This window comes from Rhinichthys klamathensis, unplaced genomic scaffold (genome assembly GCF_029890125.1).
Source record: "Rhinichthys klamathensis goyatoka isolate OS25496 unplaced genomic scaffold, OSU_Roscu_1.1 h1tg000176l_1, whole genome shotgun sequence".
NCBI lineage: Eukaryota > Metazoa > Chordata > Actinopteri > Cypriniformes > Leuciscidae > Rhinichthys > Rhinichthys klamathensis.
Genome location: NW_026606705.1, coordinates 11,462,455 through 11,485,851, shown reverse-complemented (window position 1 = coordinate 11,485,851; position 23,397 = coordinate 11,462,455). Strand labels below are relative to the sequence as shown.

Below are 23,397 nucleotides of genomic sequence, written 5' to 3'. Positions count from 1 at the left end.
AAGAAGAGTTCACAAGCTTTAATTCCAAAGGAAAGCAAGCACGAGTCGGGAAACGTATTTATTTTCTTAAGAGGACATCAAAGCTGATCAGTACATGCACTAGAAATAGACCGGAGAAATCAAATGGATGGCGTTTCTCTGTAAGAGGTTTATTTTCACTGATAGTGTACAAACAGAAGCACATTTAGAACTAAATTTTACACCAGGTGACTGAATTGAAGAGCATGAGCGCCAGAACCACACCGGAAGTTTGCAGGGCTCCACTTTATCTGTAACGAGAAAAATAAACATATTTAGTACATTTCAAACATAAACTGTAGGCATATGAACCTTGAGGAAAGTAAAAGACAAGTGTAAAGAATAAAACCAAACCATCTTAGAGGTAATAAAAACACTCTGAAGGCCTGTTCACACAAAGACTGTGTGATAAACTGTTATCTGTTGTGATAAACATTTTTTTATTCGAATGTTAATGCGACTTTTAAGACTCGTATGAACATCTGCATGCCATCAATGTGGCATTTTTTTATGGAGAGATGTTCTAATTTCTTTCATCGCAGTGAAAAAAACCTGGCCAACCAATAGGATTTGCGCTAGTGGTCACTTGCACAGGGTTGATGCGGTTACATAAAACTACAACTTGGTGGCGCTCACGAGACAACTGTGCTAAGCGACAGTGAATAGAGAAACTTGCACACAGCAGTCCTTGGCTCAGTCCGAAATCGTATGATCTCTAGTAGCTGCTGATTTTGAACGAGTACGTACTTCGCGAGTGCTAAAAAAAGCCGTAGTCATCATGACCTATTAAGTGTCAGTTGCGACGGCTCTGTATGCTTTAGAATCGCTCTTGCGGTACTTTGATGTCATACACCAATACGTCAAAAACACACCTATTCACAAATCCTCTCCCGTGGCTTCATGGGATAGTGAAATGGCCATCGTATGCACACTTGAGAATCTCGTTGGAAGTAGTAGGTCATCCGGGTACTGAATTCAGACATACTTCCGAATACATAGAACGGAAGTATGCGATTTCGGATGCATCCCTTGTTTATCGGTGTATTTAATGCGGTTACAAAAGCGCCACCCACTGGCAGAGAGTGAATTTTCATTCATTCAGCCTTTCTGCCATACTTTTTTTTTTCCACACATTGGTCTGAACATAAGAATTTTGTTTTGAGCTTTTGTGATGAACATTCATATGGGTGTGAACAGACCTTACATAAGTCAGGTCAAGGCCAGAAACCTATTCTATTTGAAAGTAAATAAATGTCAACATTTTAGAAAACCGGCACATAAAAATCAAGTATGCATAGAATCATTTGAAGTCACGTATTTGCTTAGAATGCGTTTCGGGCCTACTTGATAAGACTAGAAGAAGTCAGTGTGTCACTGTCTAACAAGCTATTTTACTCAATTGAAGGAGCCTTAATTGCCATCAATCTCCATTTTGACCAAAGCCAAACTACTTTCAAACACCAAAACCCACTAAAAGAACCTACTGCATGCAACAAAAAAACCTTATACAGGAAACGGGAAAAAAAAAATCTATTCTCTATGCTATTTCTCTACAAGCACTCAATATATCCTATTAGTCTGCTGCAGGATGTTACCTCAATCATGCCTCAGTTCCTGTGAATGATGAATGCATGCAAATCATGGAAAGTTTGTGAGGGGAAGATGGAAATTTGATTAATGTGGGTGGGTTCATAAAAGCTTTAAATGTTAAAAAAGAAAAAGTTTATGAAGTAAAGAAATTTAAACAGTGACAATGTTGTGCCTGTAACAGAACTAGACATCAGAAATGGTTACCCATTGGATCCCTCTATCAATAAAAAGAATGAAGGAGATGGCATGCGTGGGTTATTAATATGATAAAGAGAGAGAGAGAAAAAAAAAAACTTCTTACAGAGCAGCAGCTCCAGAAATGATCTCAATGAGCTCCTTGGTGATGACGGCCTGGCGGGTTCGGTTGAAGGTCAGGGTCAGTTTCTCAATAATATCAGCTGATGAATAGAACAAAAAACAAGATTGCAAATGAGAAAGACAGAAAAAAGGTACGAGAGGGCACAAATTCATGTTAATAATAGTGATCATGTCTTAGCAAGGAATATAAGCCATAAAAGTCCTAAGAAACTGCAAAGATGATGACATGTCTCACAAGCATTCTTGCTGGCGTTGTCCATAGCGGTCATCCTGGCGCTCTGTTCACTGGTGGTGGACTCCTTCATCCCGTAGTAAATGATGTTGACCAGAGAAAACTCCTGATAGTTCCTCAGCACATCAGCATCAATGTCATCATAGATACCCATGTTCTCTGAACAACACACACAACAAATAATGGATTTGATTCGGGTTTCAATGTCAATTGAATACATTTTAGAGCTGGTAGTGATGGCTAACAAGAGCACGACAGTTAAAGTCAGGGAAAACTGTCTGCCATATATGCTGCCTTACAGATAATTTGATCTCTCATAATTTTTTGATAATTTGAGTATTGAAATACTGACAATGAAACAATACCTGAGCTTGCAACGGTGTCAACGGAATACAGAGGCTTCTCATCTGTCTTGTATGAAATCACAGACCTGCAGAGGACACAAATCCACATCAAAACCAAGACAAAAAAAAACGTTTTTGCACGGCTTTGGGTTTATTTTAAGTGCATTGTGTGACAAACCTGAATCTGTTGAATACAATGGTTCCCTGGTCAAACTCATAACCAGAGTCCAGCAGCTCTGTGGCAATGATGGACGCATCCACAAAAGTGGGAGGCTTGCGGCCCACCTCCTTGCAGTTGATCAGGATGTGTTTGCCATGTGTCCTGAGGGATTACAAAAGGAAAGGAAGCGATTAAAGTGATGTGCCTAAAAAAAAAACTTAAGAAATGACTGAATGAGAATTACAGAGGCAAGACTGAGAAAGAGAGATACCTGTAGAGCAGACCTCTGAGTTTGTCACCCACATTGACAATCATGACCTCTTTGCCGGCACCAGTGAGCTTGGCGATCTCACTCTTCATGGCTTTGGCCACACTGCTGTGGATGGCACCGCAAAGACCACGGTCAGATGACACGCCGATGATCAAGTGCTTATTCTTTTCTTCTGGAGCCTTGATCTCAGCCTTCTCATAGAGCGCTAAACACAAATATGAAGAAAAAAAGAAAATTAATTTCAGAATGTTTATGCATAATAAACTTGACTTTTGTGGATTATAAACTGCATACCCATAGTGCCGGTGCCATAGACCCGGGCAGGCCTCAGGGATCTCTCAGCCCTGGCATACTTTGCTGCTGCCACCATCTTCATGGACTTGGTGATCTTCTGGATGTTCTTGATGGACTTCAACCGCAAAGTGACTGGTAACAGGACGAAACACTGGTCAGAAACTTCATACAACTGTCAGTTATGCATGATAACATTACTGCAACATAAATATTAGCAAAATACAAATTAAGCCAAGCAGATTATAGATAGCAAGAAACTGGATTTATAAAGACATTAAGGTTGACCTTTTATAAAGGAAAAGGAAACTTTACTTACTGTCCTTCAAGGTAGCCATATTCCTGACCTGCCCACTGCAAGAGACATTTATAAAGGTTACTTTTATCAACAAACACAATACAATAGCTCTTTGAACAATGATACATCCATAAATATGACAGCAATTGAATTACATTGAATGCAGAGCAAACTCTGCAGAAGAACACTGCTATTATGCCAATACACGACAAGATAGCACGATTTACATACAAACAGTTTCAATTCAACTCGCACGTATTTATTTAGATTATTAACATTGATGTAAACGTAATAAAAATAGAAATGTCATGTAGCGCACCGCTGTCATAGGCTTAAGCTCACTGCGGCCTAAAGTTCAGCACGTCCTTGCTCTATTTCAACTGCATTTCATTGACCAAATGACACAATTTTGCCATATTAAGTAAAAATGCTAACTAAAAGCATGTTATTACAAATTTAGAGATCATATAAAACCATAAATTCTCACCATTGTGGGAGGAACACCGCCGCGCTGGTCCTGGCGAACATGTTCACTTCACTGAAGGTCGGTCGGAGCCGCCAGTCTGCGCAGGCGCAAATAAAGCTCAGGAACCAAACGCGTACTCACTATAATCTCGCGATATTACACGTACACACAGATCAGTGACGAAACACGCATGTCAGCAAGGCGAGAGGGTTACGCGTCACGACGCCAGGAAACGCGAGGAGCGTTGAGACACTGGAAAGTGTTATTTTCTCAATAATTCCCGTGATTTTTTTGTGTTTAAAATGGGTAAAGCAGATTTTCTGAGTCCTAAAGCGATTGGGAACAGAATCAAAGCCAAAGGCCTCCAGAAACTGCGCTGGTATTGTCAGATGTGCCAGAAACAGTGTCGAGATGAAGTAAGTTTACGTGAACGTGTTTTTCATTCTTCGGAAACACTCAATTGGTGTGTATTTATTATTAGAATTTTAATGTTAGTTATGAATATAAGTGCTGATTAGTCTGTATTGATTTTCCTATATTTTGTTTAGTGTCCTGTTGGCTTGCAGCACAGTGGTTGTGTCTGGAAAAACCGTAAACTCCCTAAGTTACCTAGACAGCACTTTTGGGCATCACTGGCTGTCTCAGCCTAGTGAGCTCCCTGCCTAGACAGCATTATTTGGATATCATATAGGCCAGGGGCGTAGCCAGTATTGGGCCAGGGCGGCACTGGCCCGCCCACATTACTCACTGGCCCGCCCAGGCAAGTTTGATAAAAATACATTTTTAGTTTATTTTTATTCAAATGTATTTAAGAAAATATATTAATATATACCTGATTTATTGTTGACTGCTGTGTGTGTTTAATTCGTTTTCCGAATAAAATGAAACTGTCGAAGCAAGTTGTAGAAAGCCTCTCTCCGGAACGTTATTGGTTGCTATGGTTGCTGGGGGTTCCGACAGGAAAACTCACAAGCGTCGTCGGCGCCACAATAATGGCTAAACAACTTTCTTTAATGTGCTATTTGAAAAAAGCAAGAGTTGAGGAAGAAGACACGCCACTGCCTTCATCTACCGAGTCCACACAGCCCAGTTCTTCAAACTCATTAACCCAGAAGGCTAGTCAGGTGCTGGTGGCGGCTGCTTTTTGCTCCCTCTCTCCGTCAGCCTGACGCGGGTTTAGCCGCCGATCTAACTGCGATATTATTATTTTAGCTTACTTTATTTTCGGGTAAACTGTCTTTGGACTGCTGACTAGCCTGAATAAAATAGACAGGTTATTGTCTACACTGGTTTGTCCAGCCTTTATTAAGCTCTGTTGGTTGAACATGATGATTTGCCGAATATAAAGGTGTAACTGTTTTTGCAGTTTGTCTATTAATTTTTCTACTCTCTAAGGTTAATTATTACTGAAGTCAATTTTTTTCTATGAAAAACTATAGGCCCACTCACATTTTCACTGGCCCACCCAAAATACAATTTCTGCCTACGCCACTGATATAGGCTGTCACAAACTTTCTAGACTTGCTTTCTAGGAATTCTAGCTTGTTTGATTATCATAGGTTGTGTCTAACCTGCTAAATGAATAAATGTAAATATATGTAAATGTTAAACCTAGTAAGCTACTAACTAAACAGCATTTTTTTGGACACCATAAGCTGTCTTAAACCCAAGTGAGCTGCATAGACAGCATGTTTGGGCATTATAGGCTATGACTGTGTTGGGCATCATTGGCTGTGTCTCAACCTTATGAACTGAATATTTAGACAAACTAAAGCAAAAAACAAACGTTATGTCCGCACACTGATATGACTGCCACAGAAAAGTATTTATTGCAACGTTACGATCATCAGGTCTTCGTCAGGCAGCATTTTGGGGCTACAAATGGACACTAGTCATGATTTTAAGCATTATAGGTTGTGTTTCAAAACCTAGTGTACCGTCTACATGGGCAGGATTTCAGGCATGTTCAAAAGTTCAGATGGCAGCTTGACTAACATGATCTCTCTTGACTGCAGAACGGGTTTAAATGTCACTGCATGTCTGAGTCTCATCAGAGACAGCTTCTGTTGGCTTCAGAGAACCCGAACCAGTTCATGAACTACTTCTCAGAGTAAGTCAACAGACTATTTTGTCCACGTCCATCCATCCATCCATCACTGAGATCAAATGTATTTGAAAATCTAATTTATAGGGAGTTCAAAGGTGAATTCTTAGAGCTGCTCCGAAGACGTTTTGGTAAGTCATTGCTGTTTTGATTTATTAGTTTATTGCAAATCCTATACATTTGTTTATTTTGAGCTTGTTCTATTATTGAACGCTCAAGAACGTCTGTGTTTGTTTTTGCAGGGACCAAGCGAGTTCACAATAACATTGTGTATAATGAGTACATCAGTCATCGGGAACACATTCACATGAACTCTACGCAGTGGGAGACTCTCACCGACTTCACCAAATGGCTCGGGAGAGAAGGCAAGCGTTCTATGCATTGGACCGAATTATCTTCCTCATATATGCACTATATACATTACTGTGCAGAGGGTTGGGTCTTTAAGATTTCTATTAAATTTTTTAAAAAGAAATTAGTTATTTTATTCAGCAATGTCACCTTAAATTGATCAAAAGTGACAGTAAAGACTTTTAAATTGTTACCAAACTTTGTTTTAAACTTTCTATTTAGCAAAGAATCCTGAAAAAAAAAAGATCACGGTTTCCACAAAAATATTAAGCTGCACATTGATCATAATTATAAGCAAATCAGCATATTAGATTGATTTTTGAAGAATCATGTGACTAGAGTAATGACACTGAAAATTAAGGTTAGCATCACAGAAATAAATTGCATTTTAAAATATATTAAAATAGAAAGCACTTATTTTTCGTTTTAATATTATTTCCTGTCAAATGATTAAAAAATGGAACAAATTAATTGCCTATTTTTCTGTGATTAATCGCACCTAACATTATTAGGGGCTTTCGCACCGGGTAGTTCTAGGAAATATATATATATATATATATACACACACACACACACACACTCATATGACCCCAAACTTGAACGGCAGTGTTAGATGTCTCATTCAGATTCTGTGTCCAGGTTTTTGCAAAGTGGATGAGACCCCCAAAGGCTGGTACATCCAGTGGATCGATCGTGATCCGGAGACAATCCGCCGACAGGAGGAGCTGGAGAGGAAGAAGAAACAGGATATGGACGACGAAGAACGCAGCGCCAAGTTCATCGAAGACCAAGTTCGCCGTGGTCGCGAGGGCAAGGAGCCGGAGGTGTGTTTGTGCGCTGAAAAAAGCGTTTTCAGAGTGTTTTCTTGCTCAGATGTTCAATGTCCATCCATCTACAGGAGGAACCTGTGTTCACCGAACTGAAGCGAAAGAATGAAGATGAGAAAATAGCTTTCAACATGGACGTTGCTTTAGCGGGACCCTCCAAACCAAGGTAAACAGTGTTGTGAAGCATTATAGCTGTAGTTTGGGTGAAGTAATCTACAAGGATGTGATAATAACCATGTTTTTTTACTTCTATAGCAACTCTTTGGGTCCTAGTGCCCTCAAAGCTGCAGCCTCAGTGAAAAGGAAAGAGCCTGCCCACGGCGGAGACTCCAAGGACAAGAAAAAGAAATCTGCTCTGGATGAGATAATAGAGGCACGTTTTCTTCTTTAATGTTTTTCTTTTTAGATACTCATGCTGTATAAAGCCGACTTTCCACTATCTCCAACACTCAATTTACAATAATTATTCATGACCGGCCATTTTACATTTTACGTTTTAGTGCACAAATATTGGTAAATATTTCACTACAAGATCATTGTGGACGAAATTTCATGATAACAATATCGTGATCTCTAGAAATTTTGAAAATGAATTTGAAAAAACACCGCAATACAGCAGCCTATCATCATGTTGGAGTGTTAACCAGATGGTTACTGGTGCTGGATTATTTACGTGTAGTATTAACACAACATCAATATTTTATTCTTTAAATAATCGCGGTTATTGTCAATGACGAAATTCATTCATGCAACCATTTTGATTGAATACATGTAATTTTGTTACATTTCCCTTGTGTGTCTTCCAGATGGAGGAACAGAAGAAGAAATCTGTAAGATCCGATCACTGGATTCAAGCTAACATTGTAGTGAAAGTCATAACGAAGAGACTAGGAGAGAAGTATTACAAGAAGAAAGCAGTCATTCGGGTAACTAAAGCGCTCATTACGGCGGGACTGTTGTGATCCACACAGAGTGAATTATGTTTCCTACAGTAATACTGTGTGTATGTGTGTGATTTCATAGGAGGTGCAGAATAAATACACAGCTATGGTGAGGATGATCGACTCTGGAGACAAACTCAAACTGGACCAGAGTCATATGGAGACAGTCATTCCAGCTCCTGGTACTGCATTACTGTTGTTAAACATGCTACTTTTTTCGCTTAAAGATATATTTGCCCAAATGAATGACTTACCCTTCATGTTTTCCAAACCTGTTCTCAATCTAATCTCTCGTTCTGTCTCAGGTAAGCGAGTTTTGATCCTGAATGGTCAATATAAAGACACTGAAGCCATCCTGGAAAGCATAAATGAGCACAAATTCTCTGCCACACTCATGTTAGACTCGGTAAGTTCACTCAGAAAACTGTCCAAATGTTTTTATAGTGTTCCAAAACACTATAAAGATGCTGCCTCTAATTCATTGAGACTCCGCTCAAGAAATCAGTGTTAGATTTTAGAGATTTTATTCAGCAATGATGCATTCAATTGATCAAATGTGACAGTAAATGCATTTATAAGACTCATCCTCCATATTCTGAGACTAACATGAAACTCCAGGATTGAGAAGCACTCATCTAAAGCATGTTGTTTGTCTTTAGGGTCGGATGAAAGGAAAGACAGTGGAGGGAATTGCATACGAGGACTTCTCCAAACTGGCCTGATGTTCATCTTCTCTCCAGGGCGACTCTACTGTGTCAGAGTGCATAATAAAGACTCTTAAATTACCTCTTTTACATTCTGAATCAAATCGACCAATGGTATTTATTGCTTGTTTTTTTTTTTCATTGTTATCTTTGTTGTCAATGGAAATGGTTGCATACGATTCAAATATTCAATTCAAACTTTTAAGTGGTTCAATTAAATGTTTCACTGCAAACAGTCAAGTCAGAAGTGGTGTAATACATTAAAATTATGTTTAATTGGCTTAATTTATAATTAAGTACAGTTTAATTGGTTGATGTACAGCACTATTTCCCAATGTTTTGTATATATTTTCTTGTAGTATTAAAAACCTTTTTTTTTCTAAATTGCAACTCAGTTTTTTTGGTGGTTCGTATGGCTTACATAAAATAACAGATTTCTACCCATCAGCCTCTTGTTCTCTCTTAGCAACTAGCGCAAGGCACACTCGTGCTCTCAGAGAGCGCTCAGGAAGCTGTCCAGACGAGGGAGGATATAGCTGGTGTAACTCCCATCAACAAAGCCTTTCCCATTGTTATGGACAAACCAGCAGTAGACATCTGAACCTCGTTTCTTGTCACGTCTGTAGTCCTTCTGCCAGCCCCTGATTGATAAACGCATATTACAGAACTTTAAAATATGATATGTGCTAGGTCGTTGCCTTATTTCAGTGATACATAAGTTGGATAGGGTGGATCTCAAGAATACATTTTGTATAGAGATTCTTTTGTAGGGTTTTTTCCAATGAAATTAGCTGTTTCCATTCAAAGTTGCACAATTGGAATATTGCATAAAACATTCGCTATATATAAACGTAAAGCAGCGTACATAGACGAACACTGTCATGTTATCTATCTTACGTTCGGATGCCTGGTTTTTAAGAATCACGGGAGAAGCTTCTGAGAGGGAATTCAACCAAATCTTTTGATGACAAACTTTGGCTCAGGCATTTCAGAATAACTAAAACAACATTTGAGATGCTGTGCGATGAAATTGGTATATATATATATAATATTAGTATTTTTATTCGCTCAAATAATTAACTAGTAACCACACATTTTTTCTGTAATTAATCACGATTAATCTTAATTTAAATGTTTTAAATTTTATATTGTAATAATTGTATATCGAATCCCCAAATTATTGTAGAAACTTCATAAAGATGGTACATTTTAAATATTTGTTTAATGGTATTTTTTTATTTTGTTGACCTTTGTGACAGGTATTTTCAGGTAGGTCTAACAGTAATATTCATGTAGGAAATATACAGAAATTGAATAATCAAATGTAAAATAACACTTCACAGTCTTCACTGTATACGTTAAATATAGATGAATCCTTATTAAAGCTACAAAAGTTATTCAGTCAGTGTGAGTGTCTTTTGTTCTTTGATTAACATTAATGACAAAGGTTTATTAGGTTGCTGTCACTTTAAGAGCTGACGTGACGCATATTCTATTTTCTCACAACTCTTTACATTCATTTAAGACTTCATTTTGACATTATTTTGTGTTGTTGTCTGTTCAAGTGCAAAAGAGAACTCAAGTTGGTATTGGCGTGCTGTCTGTGAAATGTCTTCCTGTGGTCGTGTTTTGGAAAGATATTGTTATGTGATGGTGTGTGACAGTACCTGGTAACAGCCAGTTTGTTGCCTTTCACTTCCATTATGGCCTGTTTCTTCTTTGGGTCTGCTCCTTCATGCACACCGTACACCTTCACCTCTGGTTCCTGTGCAAACTGACCTGTTCCGAGACGAAAGAAACATTTGTGAGAAAAAGACCCACACGGGTGCGTTTTAGTAGTTGTGTGTGCATTTAAACGTTGAGTGACTCACCAATGAGACCATGAACCTCTGCAGAGTATTGGTTGTCGTTGGACATGTAAATGCCCAGGAAGTCGACCTGCACAGGATGCTTCTTCCACGCCCGATGCAAAAGCACCATCACTGAAATCCTCCCATCAATCATCACAGTAACATGTTGCTCCTTTACTATGGTGACCTTCATCCTGATAAGCAAGAGAAGGCATATATAACCAAATTTAAAGAGATCTGTATTAAATGAAACATCAAATATAAATGTATCTGGTCTTATTTTGCATGTTACTAAAGAAAGTTTTTTTTTGTCATTTTTAATTAAAAAAAAAAATAATTCCTCCTGACATAACCAAGAAATTCAGCCAATAATATCACATAATCCAGGTAAATGTATACAATCAAGTCCCACCCTACTTGTAAATTCAATTTCGTTTGGAAATACATCAGATTATTAAAGGTAAATTCGTTATGAATGTTCTTGTCTTCTTTAAAAAAAAAAAAAAAAATCTGGACATATGATACATGGACAGAACCTTCATTTGACAAAACCAGAATTTTGTTCCTAATATATTTATTGGTGAAGTATATATTTGTATATTTATTTATTCATTTGCCAGATCCTTTTATCCAAATCAACGTATCTTGTCATCTTATAAAAATGATGGACATAATGATTCATTTGACAAATATAGAATTTTGTTATCCATACATATAGTACGCATATGAATTTTGATATATCTATACATTTATATGTGTGTGTGCTCGCACGTGTAGGCTATTTATTTATTTGCCAGATGCTTTTATCTAAATCAATTTACTTTGCATACAAGGTTAAAAAAAAATACGGTACTGCAGTAAAGTTCAGTAGTTAACAGTCACTGTTTCAAGTGATTCATTGTTACAGTCACTGATTCAAGTGTTTCAAGTGATTCATTGTTACAGTCACTGATTCAAGTGATTCATTGTTACAGTCACTGATTCAAGTGATTCATTGTTACAGTCACTGATTCAAGTGATTCATTGTTACAGTCACTGATTCAAGTGATTCATTGTTACAGTCACTGATTCAAGTGATTCAAGTGATTCGTTGTTACAGTCACTGATTCAAGTGATTCATTGTTACAGTCACTGATTCAAGTGATTCATTGTTACAGTCACTGATTCAAGTGATTCAAGTGATTCATTGTTACAGTCACTGATTCAAGTGATTCAAGTGATTCATTGTTACAGTCACTGATTCAAGTGATTCATTGTTACAGTCACTGATTCAAGTGTTTCAAGTGATTCATTGTTACAGTCACTGATTCAAGTGATTCATTGTTACAGTCACTGATTCAAGTGATTCATTGTTACAGTCACTGATTCAAGTGATTCATTGTTACAGTCACTGATTCAAGTGATTCATTGTTACAGTCACTGATTCAAGTGATTCAAGTGATTCATTGTTACAGTCACTGATTCAAGTGATTCAAGTGATTCATTGTTACAGTCACTGATTCAAGTGATTCAAGTGATTCATTGTTACAGTCACTGATTCTAGTGATTCAAGTGATTCATTGAAGGTTTGTATTGTTATACCTGTTAAGCATCAGTTCAGCTGTGACTCCCCAAGAGAAGGAGTGATTGTTCCCGTCTTCCATCAGGTCGATTCTGTCGGTTCCTACTATAACCTGCACACCGTCTGTTTTAGAGTATATGGAGATGGTGCCGAAATATGTGTTTAATTTGTTGTTCTTCATCTTCTTAGACCCAACCAACTGACCGTTGATTGTTACTCCTGGAAAGAAAAGAAAAAAAAAACATATGGAATGTGAAACAAATAAAAGGCCTATTTTTTTTCATGTGATGGAAGACGCCTGTAGAAGTTACCTGTCCCAGGATCTGAAACCAGGTTAAGGATGTGTCCAGGTTTGGAGTCTATGTTGAAGCAGATGTCCATGTTGCTTCTAGGTAAGTTAATGATGAAGTGTGGGTCACCTTCCACTGCAGTAAAATCAAAAGGTAAGATCACAGCAAAAAACTTAAAGCAAGAGACCCTAGGTGAATAGGGTAAAAATGTAGACTGATAGATATCACCATGTTTCCCCAGTTGATTCATTACATTAAAAATTGCACAAAACAAATTTAATTTATAAAAAGTTTTTTGAAAAGTTGTTTAAATATTCAAATGTGGTATTATATAATTAACTATGCACTTATTTGCATACAATTCAAGAACAGAAATCTGAACACTGGATTTATAATTTGTGTTTGCTTTGACATATTGTGTTGACATAACGGTTTTTACAGAGGGGGTTATGAATATCTAGTTTTATCACTCCAAAAATCTGAAAATGTTATGTCAACAGCCAATTTTCACCATGTTTTTAGGAACAAAATGTCGTATAAAATCAGGCAGGTGATATATTTCTGGCTCTGCAATAAAATAAACATTTATTTAATTAAGTGTATATCCAATTTTTTCTTTCCACCAGTCTGAAACAATAGTTACAAAAAGAAAATTGATAAAAATTGACCAGTTCATAAAATATTTAAAAAAAAAAAGCCTGTTTGCAAGAAACAAGAAACCCATTCTCATTGAGTTCACACTGATTCATGGAATCTCTTTGGGCTTCACTTCAGTTCTGAAACTGTTTTGTGAAACCCTGCACTCACTGTAAAAAAAAGTTGCTGCCCTAAATTTTTAAGTACAATCAACTTGGATGTTTAAGTCATCCCAACTCAAATTGCATGTGCGCATTGTCAGTAGACCACCCGCAGAACTTTCCACTCCCAACTGCACTTTTATGGGATCGCCCCAAGTGCGAAAACATAAATATAATTTGACTGTGCTGCATTACCAACAGTGATGTGCCCAGGAAGTATACTTTGTTGTGTTCCCATTGCTTCTTCTGGGAATATTGGAGCATTAGTAGGCCGAGCCCACGGAGGAGTCTCATAGACTAACCGTTGCAGTGGAATTGATCCCGATAAAGGAGCAGTGGCTGAGAAAAGGGAAAAAAAAAGAGAAATAACGCTTATAATAATAAATAGAATTTACTCTATTTAATAATGCCTTTTGCAATATGGATATATTTCAAGAAAAACCCGTTTGGATTTGTTACCTGAGCAGCAGCCGTGTTTGGAGTCTTTGGGCGAGTCCGCGATCAGTCGTTCTGTCCTCCCCTCGTCTTCACCCTCCACCAGCATGGCAGTGAAAGGGGTCACAAACTGATGCTCCAAAGCCAGGGCCACGATCCGCTGAGTGATCTTACGCTTCCTACTCGCAGACGGAGCTAGAGAGCTACATGAAAGCAATTCCACAGAGGCAACGATGAGCACGATGGACTCTTTTCAAAGACTGATCCCAAACAGCAATATAGTGTCGGCCCAGATCCGGCCCACATCTGGCACACATGGATTCCATACATGTGGGCCGGATCTGGGCCGACACTATATTGCTGTCTGGGATGTTATACACATTGTTAATAAAACGAAAAAAATGAATGTACATTTATAACACTATACTTGGTGTTTTCTCACCTTGGTATTAAATGACAGAAAACTGGTTCAAATCAATCTCTGAATTTTTTAATTTTTTGTAAAGTCATAGAAATGCTATAGTGAATTTCGTTCACCACTATAAAGTTTGCCCTAGTATGACGACTTCTGCTTCTGAGAACCCTGTGTCCATTAATGGGAATCACAGTGAGAAATTTCTATTTAGCATATGCTTAATATTTGACCTTTTTTAAAGTCCCCCTGTGGTGAAAATCAAGCTTTTAATGTTGTTTATATGTCTATGTGGTGTTTTTAATATGCTTTAAGACAGGGGTAGGCAAGTTCGGTCCTAGAGAGCCGCTGTCCTGCAGAATTTAGTTCCAACCCTAATCAAACACACCTGAACAAGCTAATCAATATCTTATAGGCAGGAGAGGTTTTTTTTTCAGTGTTGGAGCCAAACTCTGCAGGACAGCGGCTCTCTAGGACCGAACTTGCCTACCCCTGCTTTAAGACAAACCATGTGCAGATTCATAAGTCGACACCATTGCTGAGTATTTTCTCTTTAAAACTGCGGTGAACCAAAGACAGTCTCAAAAACGCGGTTTGAAATCACTGGCGTTTCTGACGTCACAAACTATATCTTGTAACCAATCACGACAACATAGATAGATCTCTGAGCTGGTGTGAGTGAGTGGAGGCGGGGCTAATGTGCATATTCATAGAACCGCGTATACTAAATGAGGCAAGGGTTTAGAGTTACATTCAAGCTATTTTAAGGCATGAAAAAAAATGAAGGGACAAACTTTTAAATATGTTATTTTGGTGATCACAGGTGAGTTTTAAGGGATAAAATGATTGACTACAGGGAGACTTGTAGACTAAAAAGCCATTCGCCTTTAGTCTACATCACAGCCTTCATGTCTGACTCAAAAATGAGCCAAGAATCGGGAGATCCTCCAAGCATGTGCGTGAATGATGCACTGAAAAGTAAGTTACTAATACTAATATACGTATAATAAATGAAAATCAGTATAGTTTTATCATTTGGTCCAATTTCCTGTTTTGATCCATGAGAAACATTAAATGCATATAGATACATATAGATGGCCTCAAATCTAACAAAGCTGTTTCTCTCACCGTTCGGCCAATAGCTGATTGACAGTAATGTAGGCCCACATTTGCCGAGCAAAGCCGGTGAAGGAATGTTGATGTGTGCTGAGCTCAGAGTCCAACTCTTGAATATCCGCCTCTGTTTGAATGTTCAGGTCCATGTTGGCCTAGAGAAGAATAACATCACTGCTAAAGATGGCATTAAAACCGAATTTTAAAATCTGAACTGAGACTAATGTGATGTGGGGCTCACAGCAGAGGCGGTGGTGAAGCTTTGCAGAGTGGTGAGGTCCGTCGGTTCGAGTTTTCCAGCCACTATCAGCTCAGAACCACTGAAGAACTTGTCAAAACGATTCTGAGTGACGTTATTCACAGTGTTCTCAGGGAAATGAATGGTGATGGTCCTCAGGAGAGGTGAGGAGACCTGACTGTAGAACGTCTGGAAGAAAAAAATGAGTGAATTTTTCATCAGCTTTGACTCAGATGCTTCTTATAAGATTTCAGAGAAATAACAATAGACTCAAATGAGAGCATATACAAAACCAAACTAAGACTATGTTACAAACTGTTAACATATTGTGAGAATATAGAGCAACAAAATGAGTTTAAATATCTCAGAAAATTTGAATTTCTTACTCAAAAATCCCTTTTTATTGCAGACAATTTATTTATTGGGGGTTTTAAACATGGGTTTATGGAAAATTGGAGTGAATTTTACTAAATAAAATGTTAATTAAATATGTTTATTGCAATATATTTTGACACATTAAATTCATTTGATATTATTAATGTCTCATTCTGCTTTGATGCGATTCATCATTTTCAATCAATATAATTATTTCATTATACTGACTGACCTAGTTTGTAATAGTTTGTAAAAAACAATTTTTTTCTTTTCTCAAGTTTTGTAATATCAAAAAATATATAAAGACATGTCGTTATAATATAACAATTTTTTTTCTAACAATATAAATGTGTCTTAATACATGAAATATAAATAATATAAGTGAAAATGTTGTACAAGGTGGCACAACTTTGATAAATTTGATGTTTAACATATAGTCAGGTCATTTTAAACCAATGAGATTTCGCTGTGGGCGGGGTTAGCAAGTGCAAAACGTCAGATATAGAAACCAAGCGATCAATTAAAATGTCCTGTCGCTGATAGAAAAAAAGCATTAAAATGGATGAGATGGGCTCCGTCCCAAATGGCACACTTCATATGCACTTGCAGTCTAGTGGACTTACAATGTAGGGTGTTCCATTTGTCTTTTAAGGTTTCAAAAGGGTGAATATCACCCCCTTTACGGCCGATATGCGCACTTGATGGACATTTTTGCAGATAGTTCCCCATTTTTTTCCTACCCGACAGTCATAGCAGTAAAAGTGTGGACTCGGAGGAAGATACCGAGGGCTTAGGGTGCCATTTGGGACAGGGCCATGGGATTTATCATGTCAAACTGAACCTTTAACTGCTCCGCAGCATCATGATTGGCAAAAATCCTCTGGGCGACGCCCCTGTTTTCCAATGCAATTCGCTCTAGGAAGTCGAAGTCAACGTCAAACCCAATACCAAGAGAGAACAGAGAAAAATCCTCCCTCATCACGCGTTTCACGTTTTTCTGAATAGTGCTCAGCTTTATTTCTCCTAAACAAGACGTGAAGAGAGAAAAATAGATCAATAAAGGACTACAGGAAACTCCAGTTAATAAAGGTGGACAACCAGAAATTCTCTGTTGCATGGTGTAAATGTTATTTGGTCTTACCCACAGTTGGATCTCCATCTGATACCAGGATGATCATTGACACAGAACGAGGGTCGATCAGTCCCTGATTGGACGCTCTCACCAGCATCTGCACTGCTCTCAGTAAAGCTTCATTGATGTTGGTGCCTGAGGACAAATTTTACACGGGTCAGTCACTAATGTTTAAGAAATTCGAATTATTAAGAAGTCAAATTATCTTATATTATAGGGGACAAAAGTTCTTCAAAGCAGTGAAACAAAGCAGAAACTATATTGGAAAGTCTCCCTTGCCTCCATTGGGCTTGATGCTTTGGATGTACTTCTTTGCTTCGTCCACCTGGATGGAGGAAGCTTGGACCAGATCTTCACTCCAGCAACGGACATTGTGATTGAAATCTATGACGCTGAAGTAGTCATCCATTGACAGATCATTCAGAATAGCCTTCATCGCCTCCACTGTCTACAAGAAAGGGCTGTTAGGTAACTCTCTCTCTCTTTTTTTTAAGGTTTAAAGTAACATAAAACAGCATTAACTGGGCAAAATTCCTGCTTAAAAGCATAGCGCCGTTATCATGATAATCAAAAATTATGCTAAGCTAATAGGCTAAGCTGTTCGATTGCTAACTGAGAGCTAATTGAAAACACAAAGAAATGTTAAAGTCGCCATGAAATCAAAATGTACCTCTTTTTTTTGGAATACCGAACAGATTGGAGTTTTCACAAAGCAAATCTAGTTTATATAGCTAATCTAGTTTCATGATCACTTTAAAGGGACAGTTCACCCAAAAATGAAAATTTGGTCATAATTTAGTCATCCTCAAGTTGTTCCAAACCTCTGAGTTTCTTGAATTTCTTTATATAAGATATTTTGAAGAATAGTTGCCCTCATTGACTTCCATAGTATTTTTTTTCTCCACTATGGAAGTCAATGACGGCCATCAACTGTTTGGTTACCAACATTCTTCAAAATATCTTCTTATGTGTTCAGCAGCAGAAAGAAACTCATACTGGTTTGGAACAACTTAAGGGGGAGTAAATGATGACAGAATTTTCATTTTTAGGCGAACTACCCCATTAAAAAAGTGCCCTACAATTTACTTGATGGCCACATGGTGGCAACATGGGAGTTTCGATACAATTAAGAATGCAGTTCTCCACTGAGTCCACAAGAAGGCACATCCATACCAAGAATTTTTCAGTAATGGCTCATTCATCATATACTGTATTCAACAAAAACCACATGCTGATGAGAGATTAGATTATATGTCTCCTGATATCTGCAGGCTACTCAGGTAAACAAATCCATACCTGTTTCATCTTCAGCCCCCACATGCTTCCACTCACATCAATAACAAAAACTATGTTTTTGGAGAGAGGTGAGAGATCAGACGGAGCAAAGAATTGAATGAAATGACCGTCAGACACCTGAGAAATAGAAATACAAGCAACTGGTGAACTGACACCTGATTGTGCTTATGTATGTCAAACATTATCTGTAAAAGTGAATGTAGATCCACACCTGGAGTTCTCCAGCATTGCTCTCTCTCTCCACATCATATTTCACAGTGAACACGCCATCCACCGCGCTTCCCGTGCAGTTTTCACACTTTCGCTGCTGCTGCAGAGTCGGTTTGAACACGACGTGGGCTTTTTCTTTCGTGTGGGTGATTTTAGTCAAATCTGAAAATTGCTCTCCCAGTGTGTTAGGGGCCGTGACAAACTTGATACCTTTTGGCTCAAATATATACACGTCAATCTGAAGACATAAACATTTGCAAAAACACATCACATCACACTGGTCGGTTCATGACACAATATATCTGTGTGTGTGTGTGTGTAACTGACCTGCAGCAGTGGAACGAGGCGTCCAGGTTGAATGTGTAAAGTGTGCTGGTAGAAGCCCAGTTTCCTCTGCATCATTTCCTGATAGTGTAGCTCAAACTCCACTTTGCTGCCTGGAGGAACATGCACCTCTGTCCTAAAGGTCTCCATTGCTTGAGAGTTGGTCCTGAGAGACAAATGATGTGGGGATGTTACACTCATAGTTACCGCAGGCAGAAAACAAAAGAATTGGAAGAATCATCAGCAAAAACTTGAAATTTACTGCAGAGCAAGAACTGGACGCAATCAAATCGTGTCACTGTCACTTAATGGTGGATATGGTGAAATATATTGATTTTGAAGATGTTGAAAATGATAGTTTTGTGAATATGTTTGAGATCATGAATTGGAATCAGCACTTGGAAATGAGCTTTGACGAGGACAGTGATGATGGTATGAAACATCTGCTCAAACTAAATCCTTCCAAGCTCAAAAAGGTAACAAAATATGCTTTATTTTATTCTTCTGTAATTGTTACTCTAATATCGGGAGAGTTTAACATTATCACGACAGGTAGAGATCCATCCGTGTTAGAAGTAGGCGATTTGTATTTATAGGTTAGAAAAGTAGTTGTGATTAATTATGATTAATTGGAAAATTTGCCATTTTAAAAATGATTTTGTTACACTGCAGATCCATTTAAAATAAACTACCAAAGGCTAGTGAAAAATGCACAATTTACATTTATTTATATAAATCTGATTCTAAAATCTTGATGTGGATTAAAAAATGTTGTCATTGACATGTCATACATAAAGGCAATTATATATATATATACATATATATACTATTTATAAAAAACATATAACTATAAATTCAAAAATTGTTATAATTCTGATTTTGAAAGAGCAATATTAATATACAATATAGAACAGAATATACAATAAATACTGAATGTATATTTGCACATTTTAATATATATAGCCAAATACAGTAAAACTTCCAGTATTGCAGTTTGCATGGATTAATGGAAAAGCCGTACCTGACGATGCCGGCTGCTTTCCCATGAGCTCTTGCTTGAGCGTAAAGGTTTCGTGCCACTGTCTTCTCCTTCACTGAGCCGACGAATGTGATCCCGTTGACATTCCTGAAAAGCAGCCACCTGTCATTCAGGCATTCCATGTGTTTGTATGGGTATGTGTGTCAGTGTTAATGCTCTCACATGGTGAAGTTGTTAATGAAAGCCTGTTTGGGAATCTGCACGTTGAAGCCGATGCTCTGGGCTTTGGGGCCTGAGTTGAACACAGAGCTCTTGACTGTGGTGTGAGCGAACCGCGACGTGATTCTGCTCTCCACCTTATAGCTCTTAACTGTGATGTCCTCACCCTGAATTGCCTGCATACAAACACAAACACAAAACATGAATCAAACTATAAACATTAAATAAACAAAAACTGCCTTCAATTTTTAAGTACAATTAACTTGGATGTTTAAGTCAATTCAACTTAAATTACATTAAACTGACTTTTAAAAAAAATGAGCTGAATCTTGTATAACTTATAAAAAAAGTAGAAAATTGCTTAACCTTCACATCAAGGATGGTAAATATGATAAAAAATATATTTCTAAAAATTGTTCTAAATATGTAAAAGAATAGTAGAGTCCAAACCACTATGACAACACCGTCACAGAACAATATTTTAGTCACTTTCAAAATGATTATTTCCAGCTAAAGAATGATAAAAACATTGACAGCTAATCAGCAGCAGACAACAGAACGATGGATGGGTGGTGGTGGGTGGATGGATGGATGGATTACAGTTACTTCTGTCTAGAACAATTCTAAATAAAACATTAGTGGATTTAACATCAACATTTCATGTTTTTAATATATGTTTTAATGTAACCTTCTCCCTTTAAATACTTTGGTCAGTTCAAGAATAATTTATGCAATTTTATATTGTTTATTTGATATGGTATTTAGGAAGTAATTAAATACTTTTTAGAGAGTTTAATTAGCCTAGTACTAGTAGGCTAGTGTAATTAGTAGCTAGTAATTAATTACTTTTTTAGAGTAACCTGAACCAACACCGATGGAAACCAAAGAAATAACTATATGTAGAAACAGACTCAAACTAATCTGGAGAAAAAAAAATGTCTCCAGCAGAAGTAGAACAGCAGCAGAGGGGAAGTCAATAACCGTAGTGTCTTTAAACAAATCGATTAGTAGATAAGATTAAAGTGGAACAACAAGAGCATGATTACCTCAAAATCCTCTTCTTCACTGGTCAAAACGTTTCTCTACACACACACACACACACACACAAAAAGAGAAAAATGGGAGCATGTTGTATAAATGTTTATAATTTTTTTTTACAGTATTCAAATGATATGTTGATAAAAATGTTATACCAGGATAAAAATAGAGCAGACATAAATTCAATATAGACTATAAACAATAGGATCTGAAATCTTTTTTTTTCCTAACAAATGGCCAAATGAACGGAAAATATTAAAATAAAAGAAAAAGTATATAAATGTATATAACTTTTGCAATTTTTGCAACTGTGTTACTGACATTTGAGGCATGTGTAAATGTAAATATGTATATAAGTTAATTCCTTTTAATTTGATTTTTTTTTTACATTTTCCAAATAAAATCTAACTTAATTTGTATATATATATATATATATATATATAAACAGTTGCGTGACATCTGACACAAGCGCATGGACTGGTGGACTCTTTGATCAATGGTAATCAATGAAGGCCTCAATGACACCGTCATCACATTAAAACATCTCAAAAATTGCTTGAACATCTTGAAAACAAGTGCATAAATTATTATAATAAAGATATTCTGCAGTATATTAGAGTGCATTTTTATTCAGAATCCTCCTTTGAACATTTTCAATTTCATATTGAGGCTGAATATGAAAACTTACCCTGTATCTCCCAGACTGATCCAGAGGACCTGACTAACAAAATAACACACAATACAGCTTTCAATTTAGAAACACATTCAATCTACTGACATAAACACGCATGCAAATCAATTTGCCTCTTTTTCTCACACTTTTCTCTTTCCGTCTTACCGTTTCACTTTCCCACTCCCCATCGATGATAAACTCGAAAGCCCAGCTCTGAGAAAAGAGCAGGACGCACAGAAGAACTGGAGTCTTCATGGAACTAGAGAAAAGTCCTCTTAACACACAACAAAATGTCCAGCACAAGCCACACACATACACACACGCTGACTGAGGCTCAATGATCAGCCTCTGCAGTCTCGGAGACCTCTGAGCCTCGTCAATATTTGTTGTGTCCCAAATATCCCAAAAAACCCGAAGGCAGGAACCTTTGAAACCTGACCAGCAGATGCACAAACACAATCCCTGGAATGGAATGGCACATTTCACACCCTTTTGTTCATATGATGTGAGAGAATTATTGTTATTTTGGACATTAACATTTTTTTAGTTTCTTATATATATATATATATATATATATATATATATATATATTTTATCTGATTTATCTGAAAAACATTTTTTTATCTTAATCGATTTGTATATATATATATATATATATATGCTGTCAAATCGATTAATCGCATCTAACATAAACGTTTGTAAATATTTCGTATTTTGTATGATGCGACATTCAAACATTTTTAACTGTGGCTTATAAGTGTCCAAATATACTTATTGAGGTCCTGTATGTCAGATGACATTTTTATAATATATTGTAATATATATATATATATATATATATATATACACACACACACATATACTATGTTAGGCGCGATTAATCGATTAGATTAATCATGATTAATCGATTTGACAGCACTTATATATATACAGCATATATATTTAAATAAATAAATACAAATCCATCACTGTAGTATGCTTTATTTTTTAAAAATATTGTCTCTGTATGTGAATAATAATATTGTGTCAATGACTATTATGAATGAATATATGCATTTTCAAATCAAATGAATGATTAAATCAATCGGTCAATCAATCAATTGATACTCTTTCTTGTCTTTTTCTTTGAATTTATGATGAAAGATGACCAGGATATATGTTTTTGTGAGAGTGACCCTCATAACTCCGTCAGATAAAAAATGATTAAAGGCATACAGGTCAATTCAAGAGTTAATTAGTTAATATTACCCTGATTATTGCCCAATCTCTTGCAACTCTGTGGTTGCTCTAGGCAAAGGGTTATTCCCTTTCGGTCTGATATTTCTTAAACACCACTTTGTGTGTTCCCACATTCCTACACCATATTTGCATTTATATGGTCATCTGTGACCTCGATAAGTATATTTGGACACTTATAAGCCACTGTTAAAAATGTCTGAATGTCGCATCATATCCAACATACTAAACAAAGTGGTATTTATTGTAAAGAAAGACAGCACAAGCACACTTTTTAAGCAAAACGTAAAAAAAAGAAGCTTGT

The 23,397-nt window shown here is 37.0% G+C and overlaps 3 protein-coding genes across 4 annotated transcripts; 1 reads left to right on the top strand and 2 right to left on the bottom strand.

Annotated features, from left to right (window-relative positions):
- Positions 1 to 128: 128 nt before the first annotated feature.
- atp5f1c (ATP synthase F1 subunit gamma) lies at positions 129 to 4,116 on the bottom strand. Of its 2 annotated transcripts, XM_056260459.1 has the most exons (9): positions 4,010 to 4,116; positions 3,544 to 3,578; positions 3,228 to 3,359; positions 2,934 to 3,138; positions 2,681 to 2,824; positions 2,524 to 2,588; positions 2,162 to 2,317; positions 1,910 to 2,006; positions 129 to 269 (listed from the first exon to the last, which is right to left on the bottom strand). In XM_056260459.1, exons 1-9 carry the CDS (start codon positions 4,048 to 4,050, stop codon positions 266 to 268), a joined length of 879 nt encoding a protein of 292 aa, XP_056116434.1. In that variant the 5' UTR covers positions 4,051 to 4,116; the 3' UTR covers positions 129 to 265. The 2 variants fall into 2 exon arrangements, with proteins under 2 accessions (XP_056116434.1, XP_056116435.1); XM_056260460.1 differs by lacking the exon at positions 129 to 269 and having other exon boundaries at positions 1,906 to 2,006.
- An 89-nt stretch (positions 4,117 to 4,205) lies between these two features.
- kin (Kin17 DNA and RNA binding protein) lies at positions 4,206 to 8,998 on the top strand. Its single transcript, XM_056260457.1, has 11 exons — positions 4,206 to 4,404; positions 6,004 to 6,098; positions 6,180 to 6,223; positions 6,335 to 6,457; positions 7,083 to 7,267; positions 7,342 to 7,436; positions 7,526 to 7,643; positions 8,077 to 8,196; positions 8,294 to 8,393; positions 8,517 to 8,617; positions 8,871 to 8,998. Exons 1-11 carry the CDS (start codon positions 4,291 to 4,293, stop codon positions 8,931 to 8,933), a joined length of 1,158 nt encoding a protein of 385 aa, XP_056116432.1. The 5' UTR covers positions 4,206 to 4,290; the 3' UTR covers positions 8,934 to 8,998.
- Positions 8,999 to 9,322: 324 nt separating this feature from the next.
- On the bottom strand, positions 9,323 to 22,232 carry itih2 (inter-alpha-trypsin inhibitor heavy chain 2). Its single transcript, XM_056260458.1, has 20 exons — positions 22,023 to 22,232; positions 21,873 to 21,905; positions 21,193 to 21,228; positions 20,150 to 20,322; positions 19,970 to 20,074; positions 18,952 to 19,114; positions 18,626 to 18,862; positions 18,415 to 18,531; positions 17,398 to 17,566; positions 17,128 to 17,253; positions 16,828 to 17,009; positions 15,615 to 15,800; positions 15,389 to 15,528; positions 13,873 to 14,051; positions 13,609 to 13,752; positions 12,638 to 12,751; positions 12,347 to 12,545; positions 10,787 to 10,959; positions 10,583 to 10,694; positions 9,323 to 9,556 (listed from the first exon to the last, which is right to left on the bottom strand). Exons 1-20 carry the CDS (start codon positions 22,110 to 22,112, stop codon positions 9,409 to 9,411), a joined length of 2,826 nt encoding a protein of 941 aa, XP_056116433.1. The 5' UTR covers positions 22,113 to 22,232; the 3' UTR covers positions 9,323 to 9,408.
- Between the last annotated feature and the right edge of the window lie 1,165 nt (positions 22,233 to 23,397).

Coding starts and splice junctions, on each gene's coding strand:
- atp5f1c (XM_056260459.1), bottom strand. CDS start 4,050: ATGTTCGCCAGGACCAGCGCGGCGGTGTTCCTCCCACAATG. Junction 3,360..3,543: donor TATGGCTACCTTGAAGGACA/GTAAGTAAAGTT, acceptor TCCTGTTACCAG/TCACTTTGCGGTTGAAGTCC. Junction 3,139..3,227: donor CTATGGCACCGGCACTATGG/GTATGCAGTTTA, acceptor ATTTGTGTTTAG/CGCTCTATGAGAAGGCTGAG.
- kin (XM_056260457.1), top strand. CDS start 4,291: ATGGGTAAAGCAGATTTTCTGAGTCCTAAAGCGATTGGGAACAGAATC. Junction 7,268..7,341: donor GCGAGGGCAAGGAGCCGGAG/GTGTGTTTGTGC, acceptor ATCCATCTACAG/GAGGAACCTGTGTTCACCGA. Junction 8,618..8,870: donor CCACACTCATGTTAGACTCG/GTAAGTTCACTC, acceptor GTTTGTCTTTAG/GGTCGGATGAAAGGAAAGAC.
- itih2 (XM_056260458.1), bottom strand. CDS start 22,112: ATGAAGACTCCAGTTCTTCTGTGCGTCCTGCTCTTTTCTCAGAGCTGG. Junction 15,529..15,614: donor GCTTCACCACCGCCTCTGCT/GTGAGCCCCACA, acceptor ATTCTTCTCTAG/GCCAACATGGACCTGAACAT. Junction 9,557..10,582: donor AACAAACTGGCTGTTACCAG/GTACTGTCACAC, acceptor TTTATCAATCAG/GGGCTGGCAGAAGGACTACA.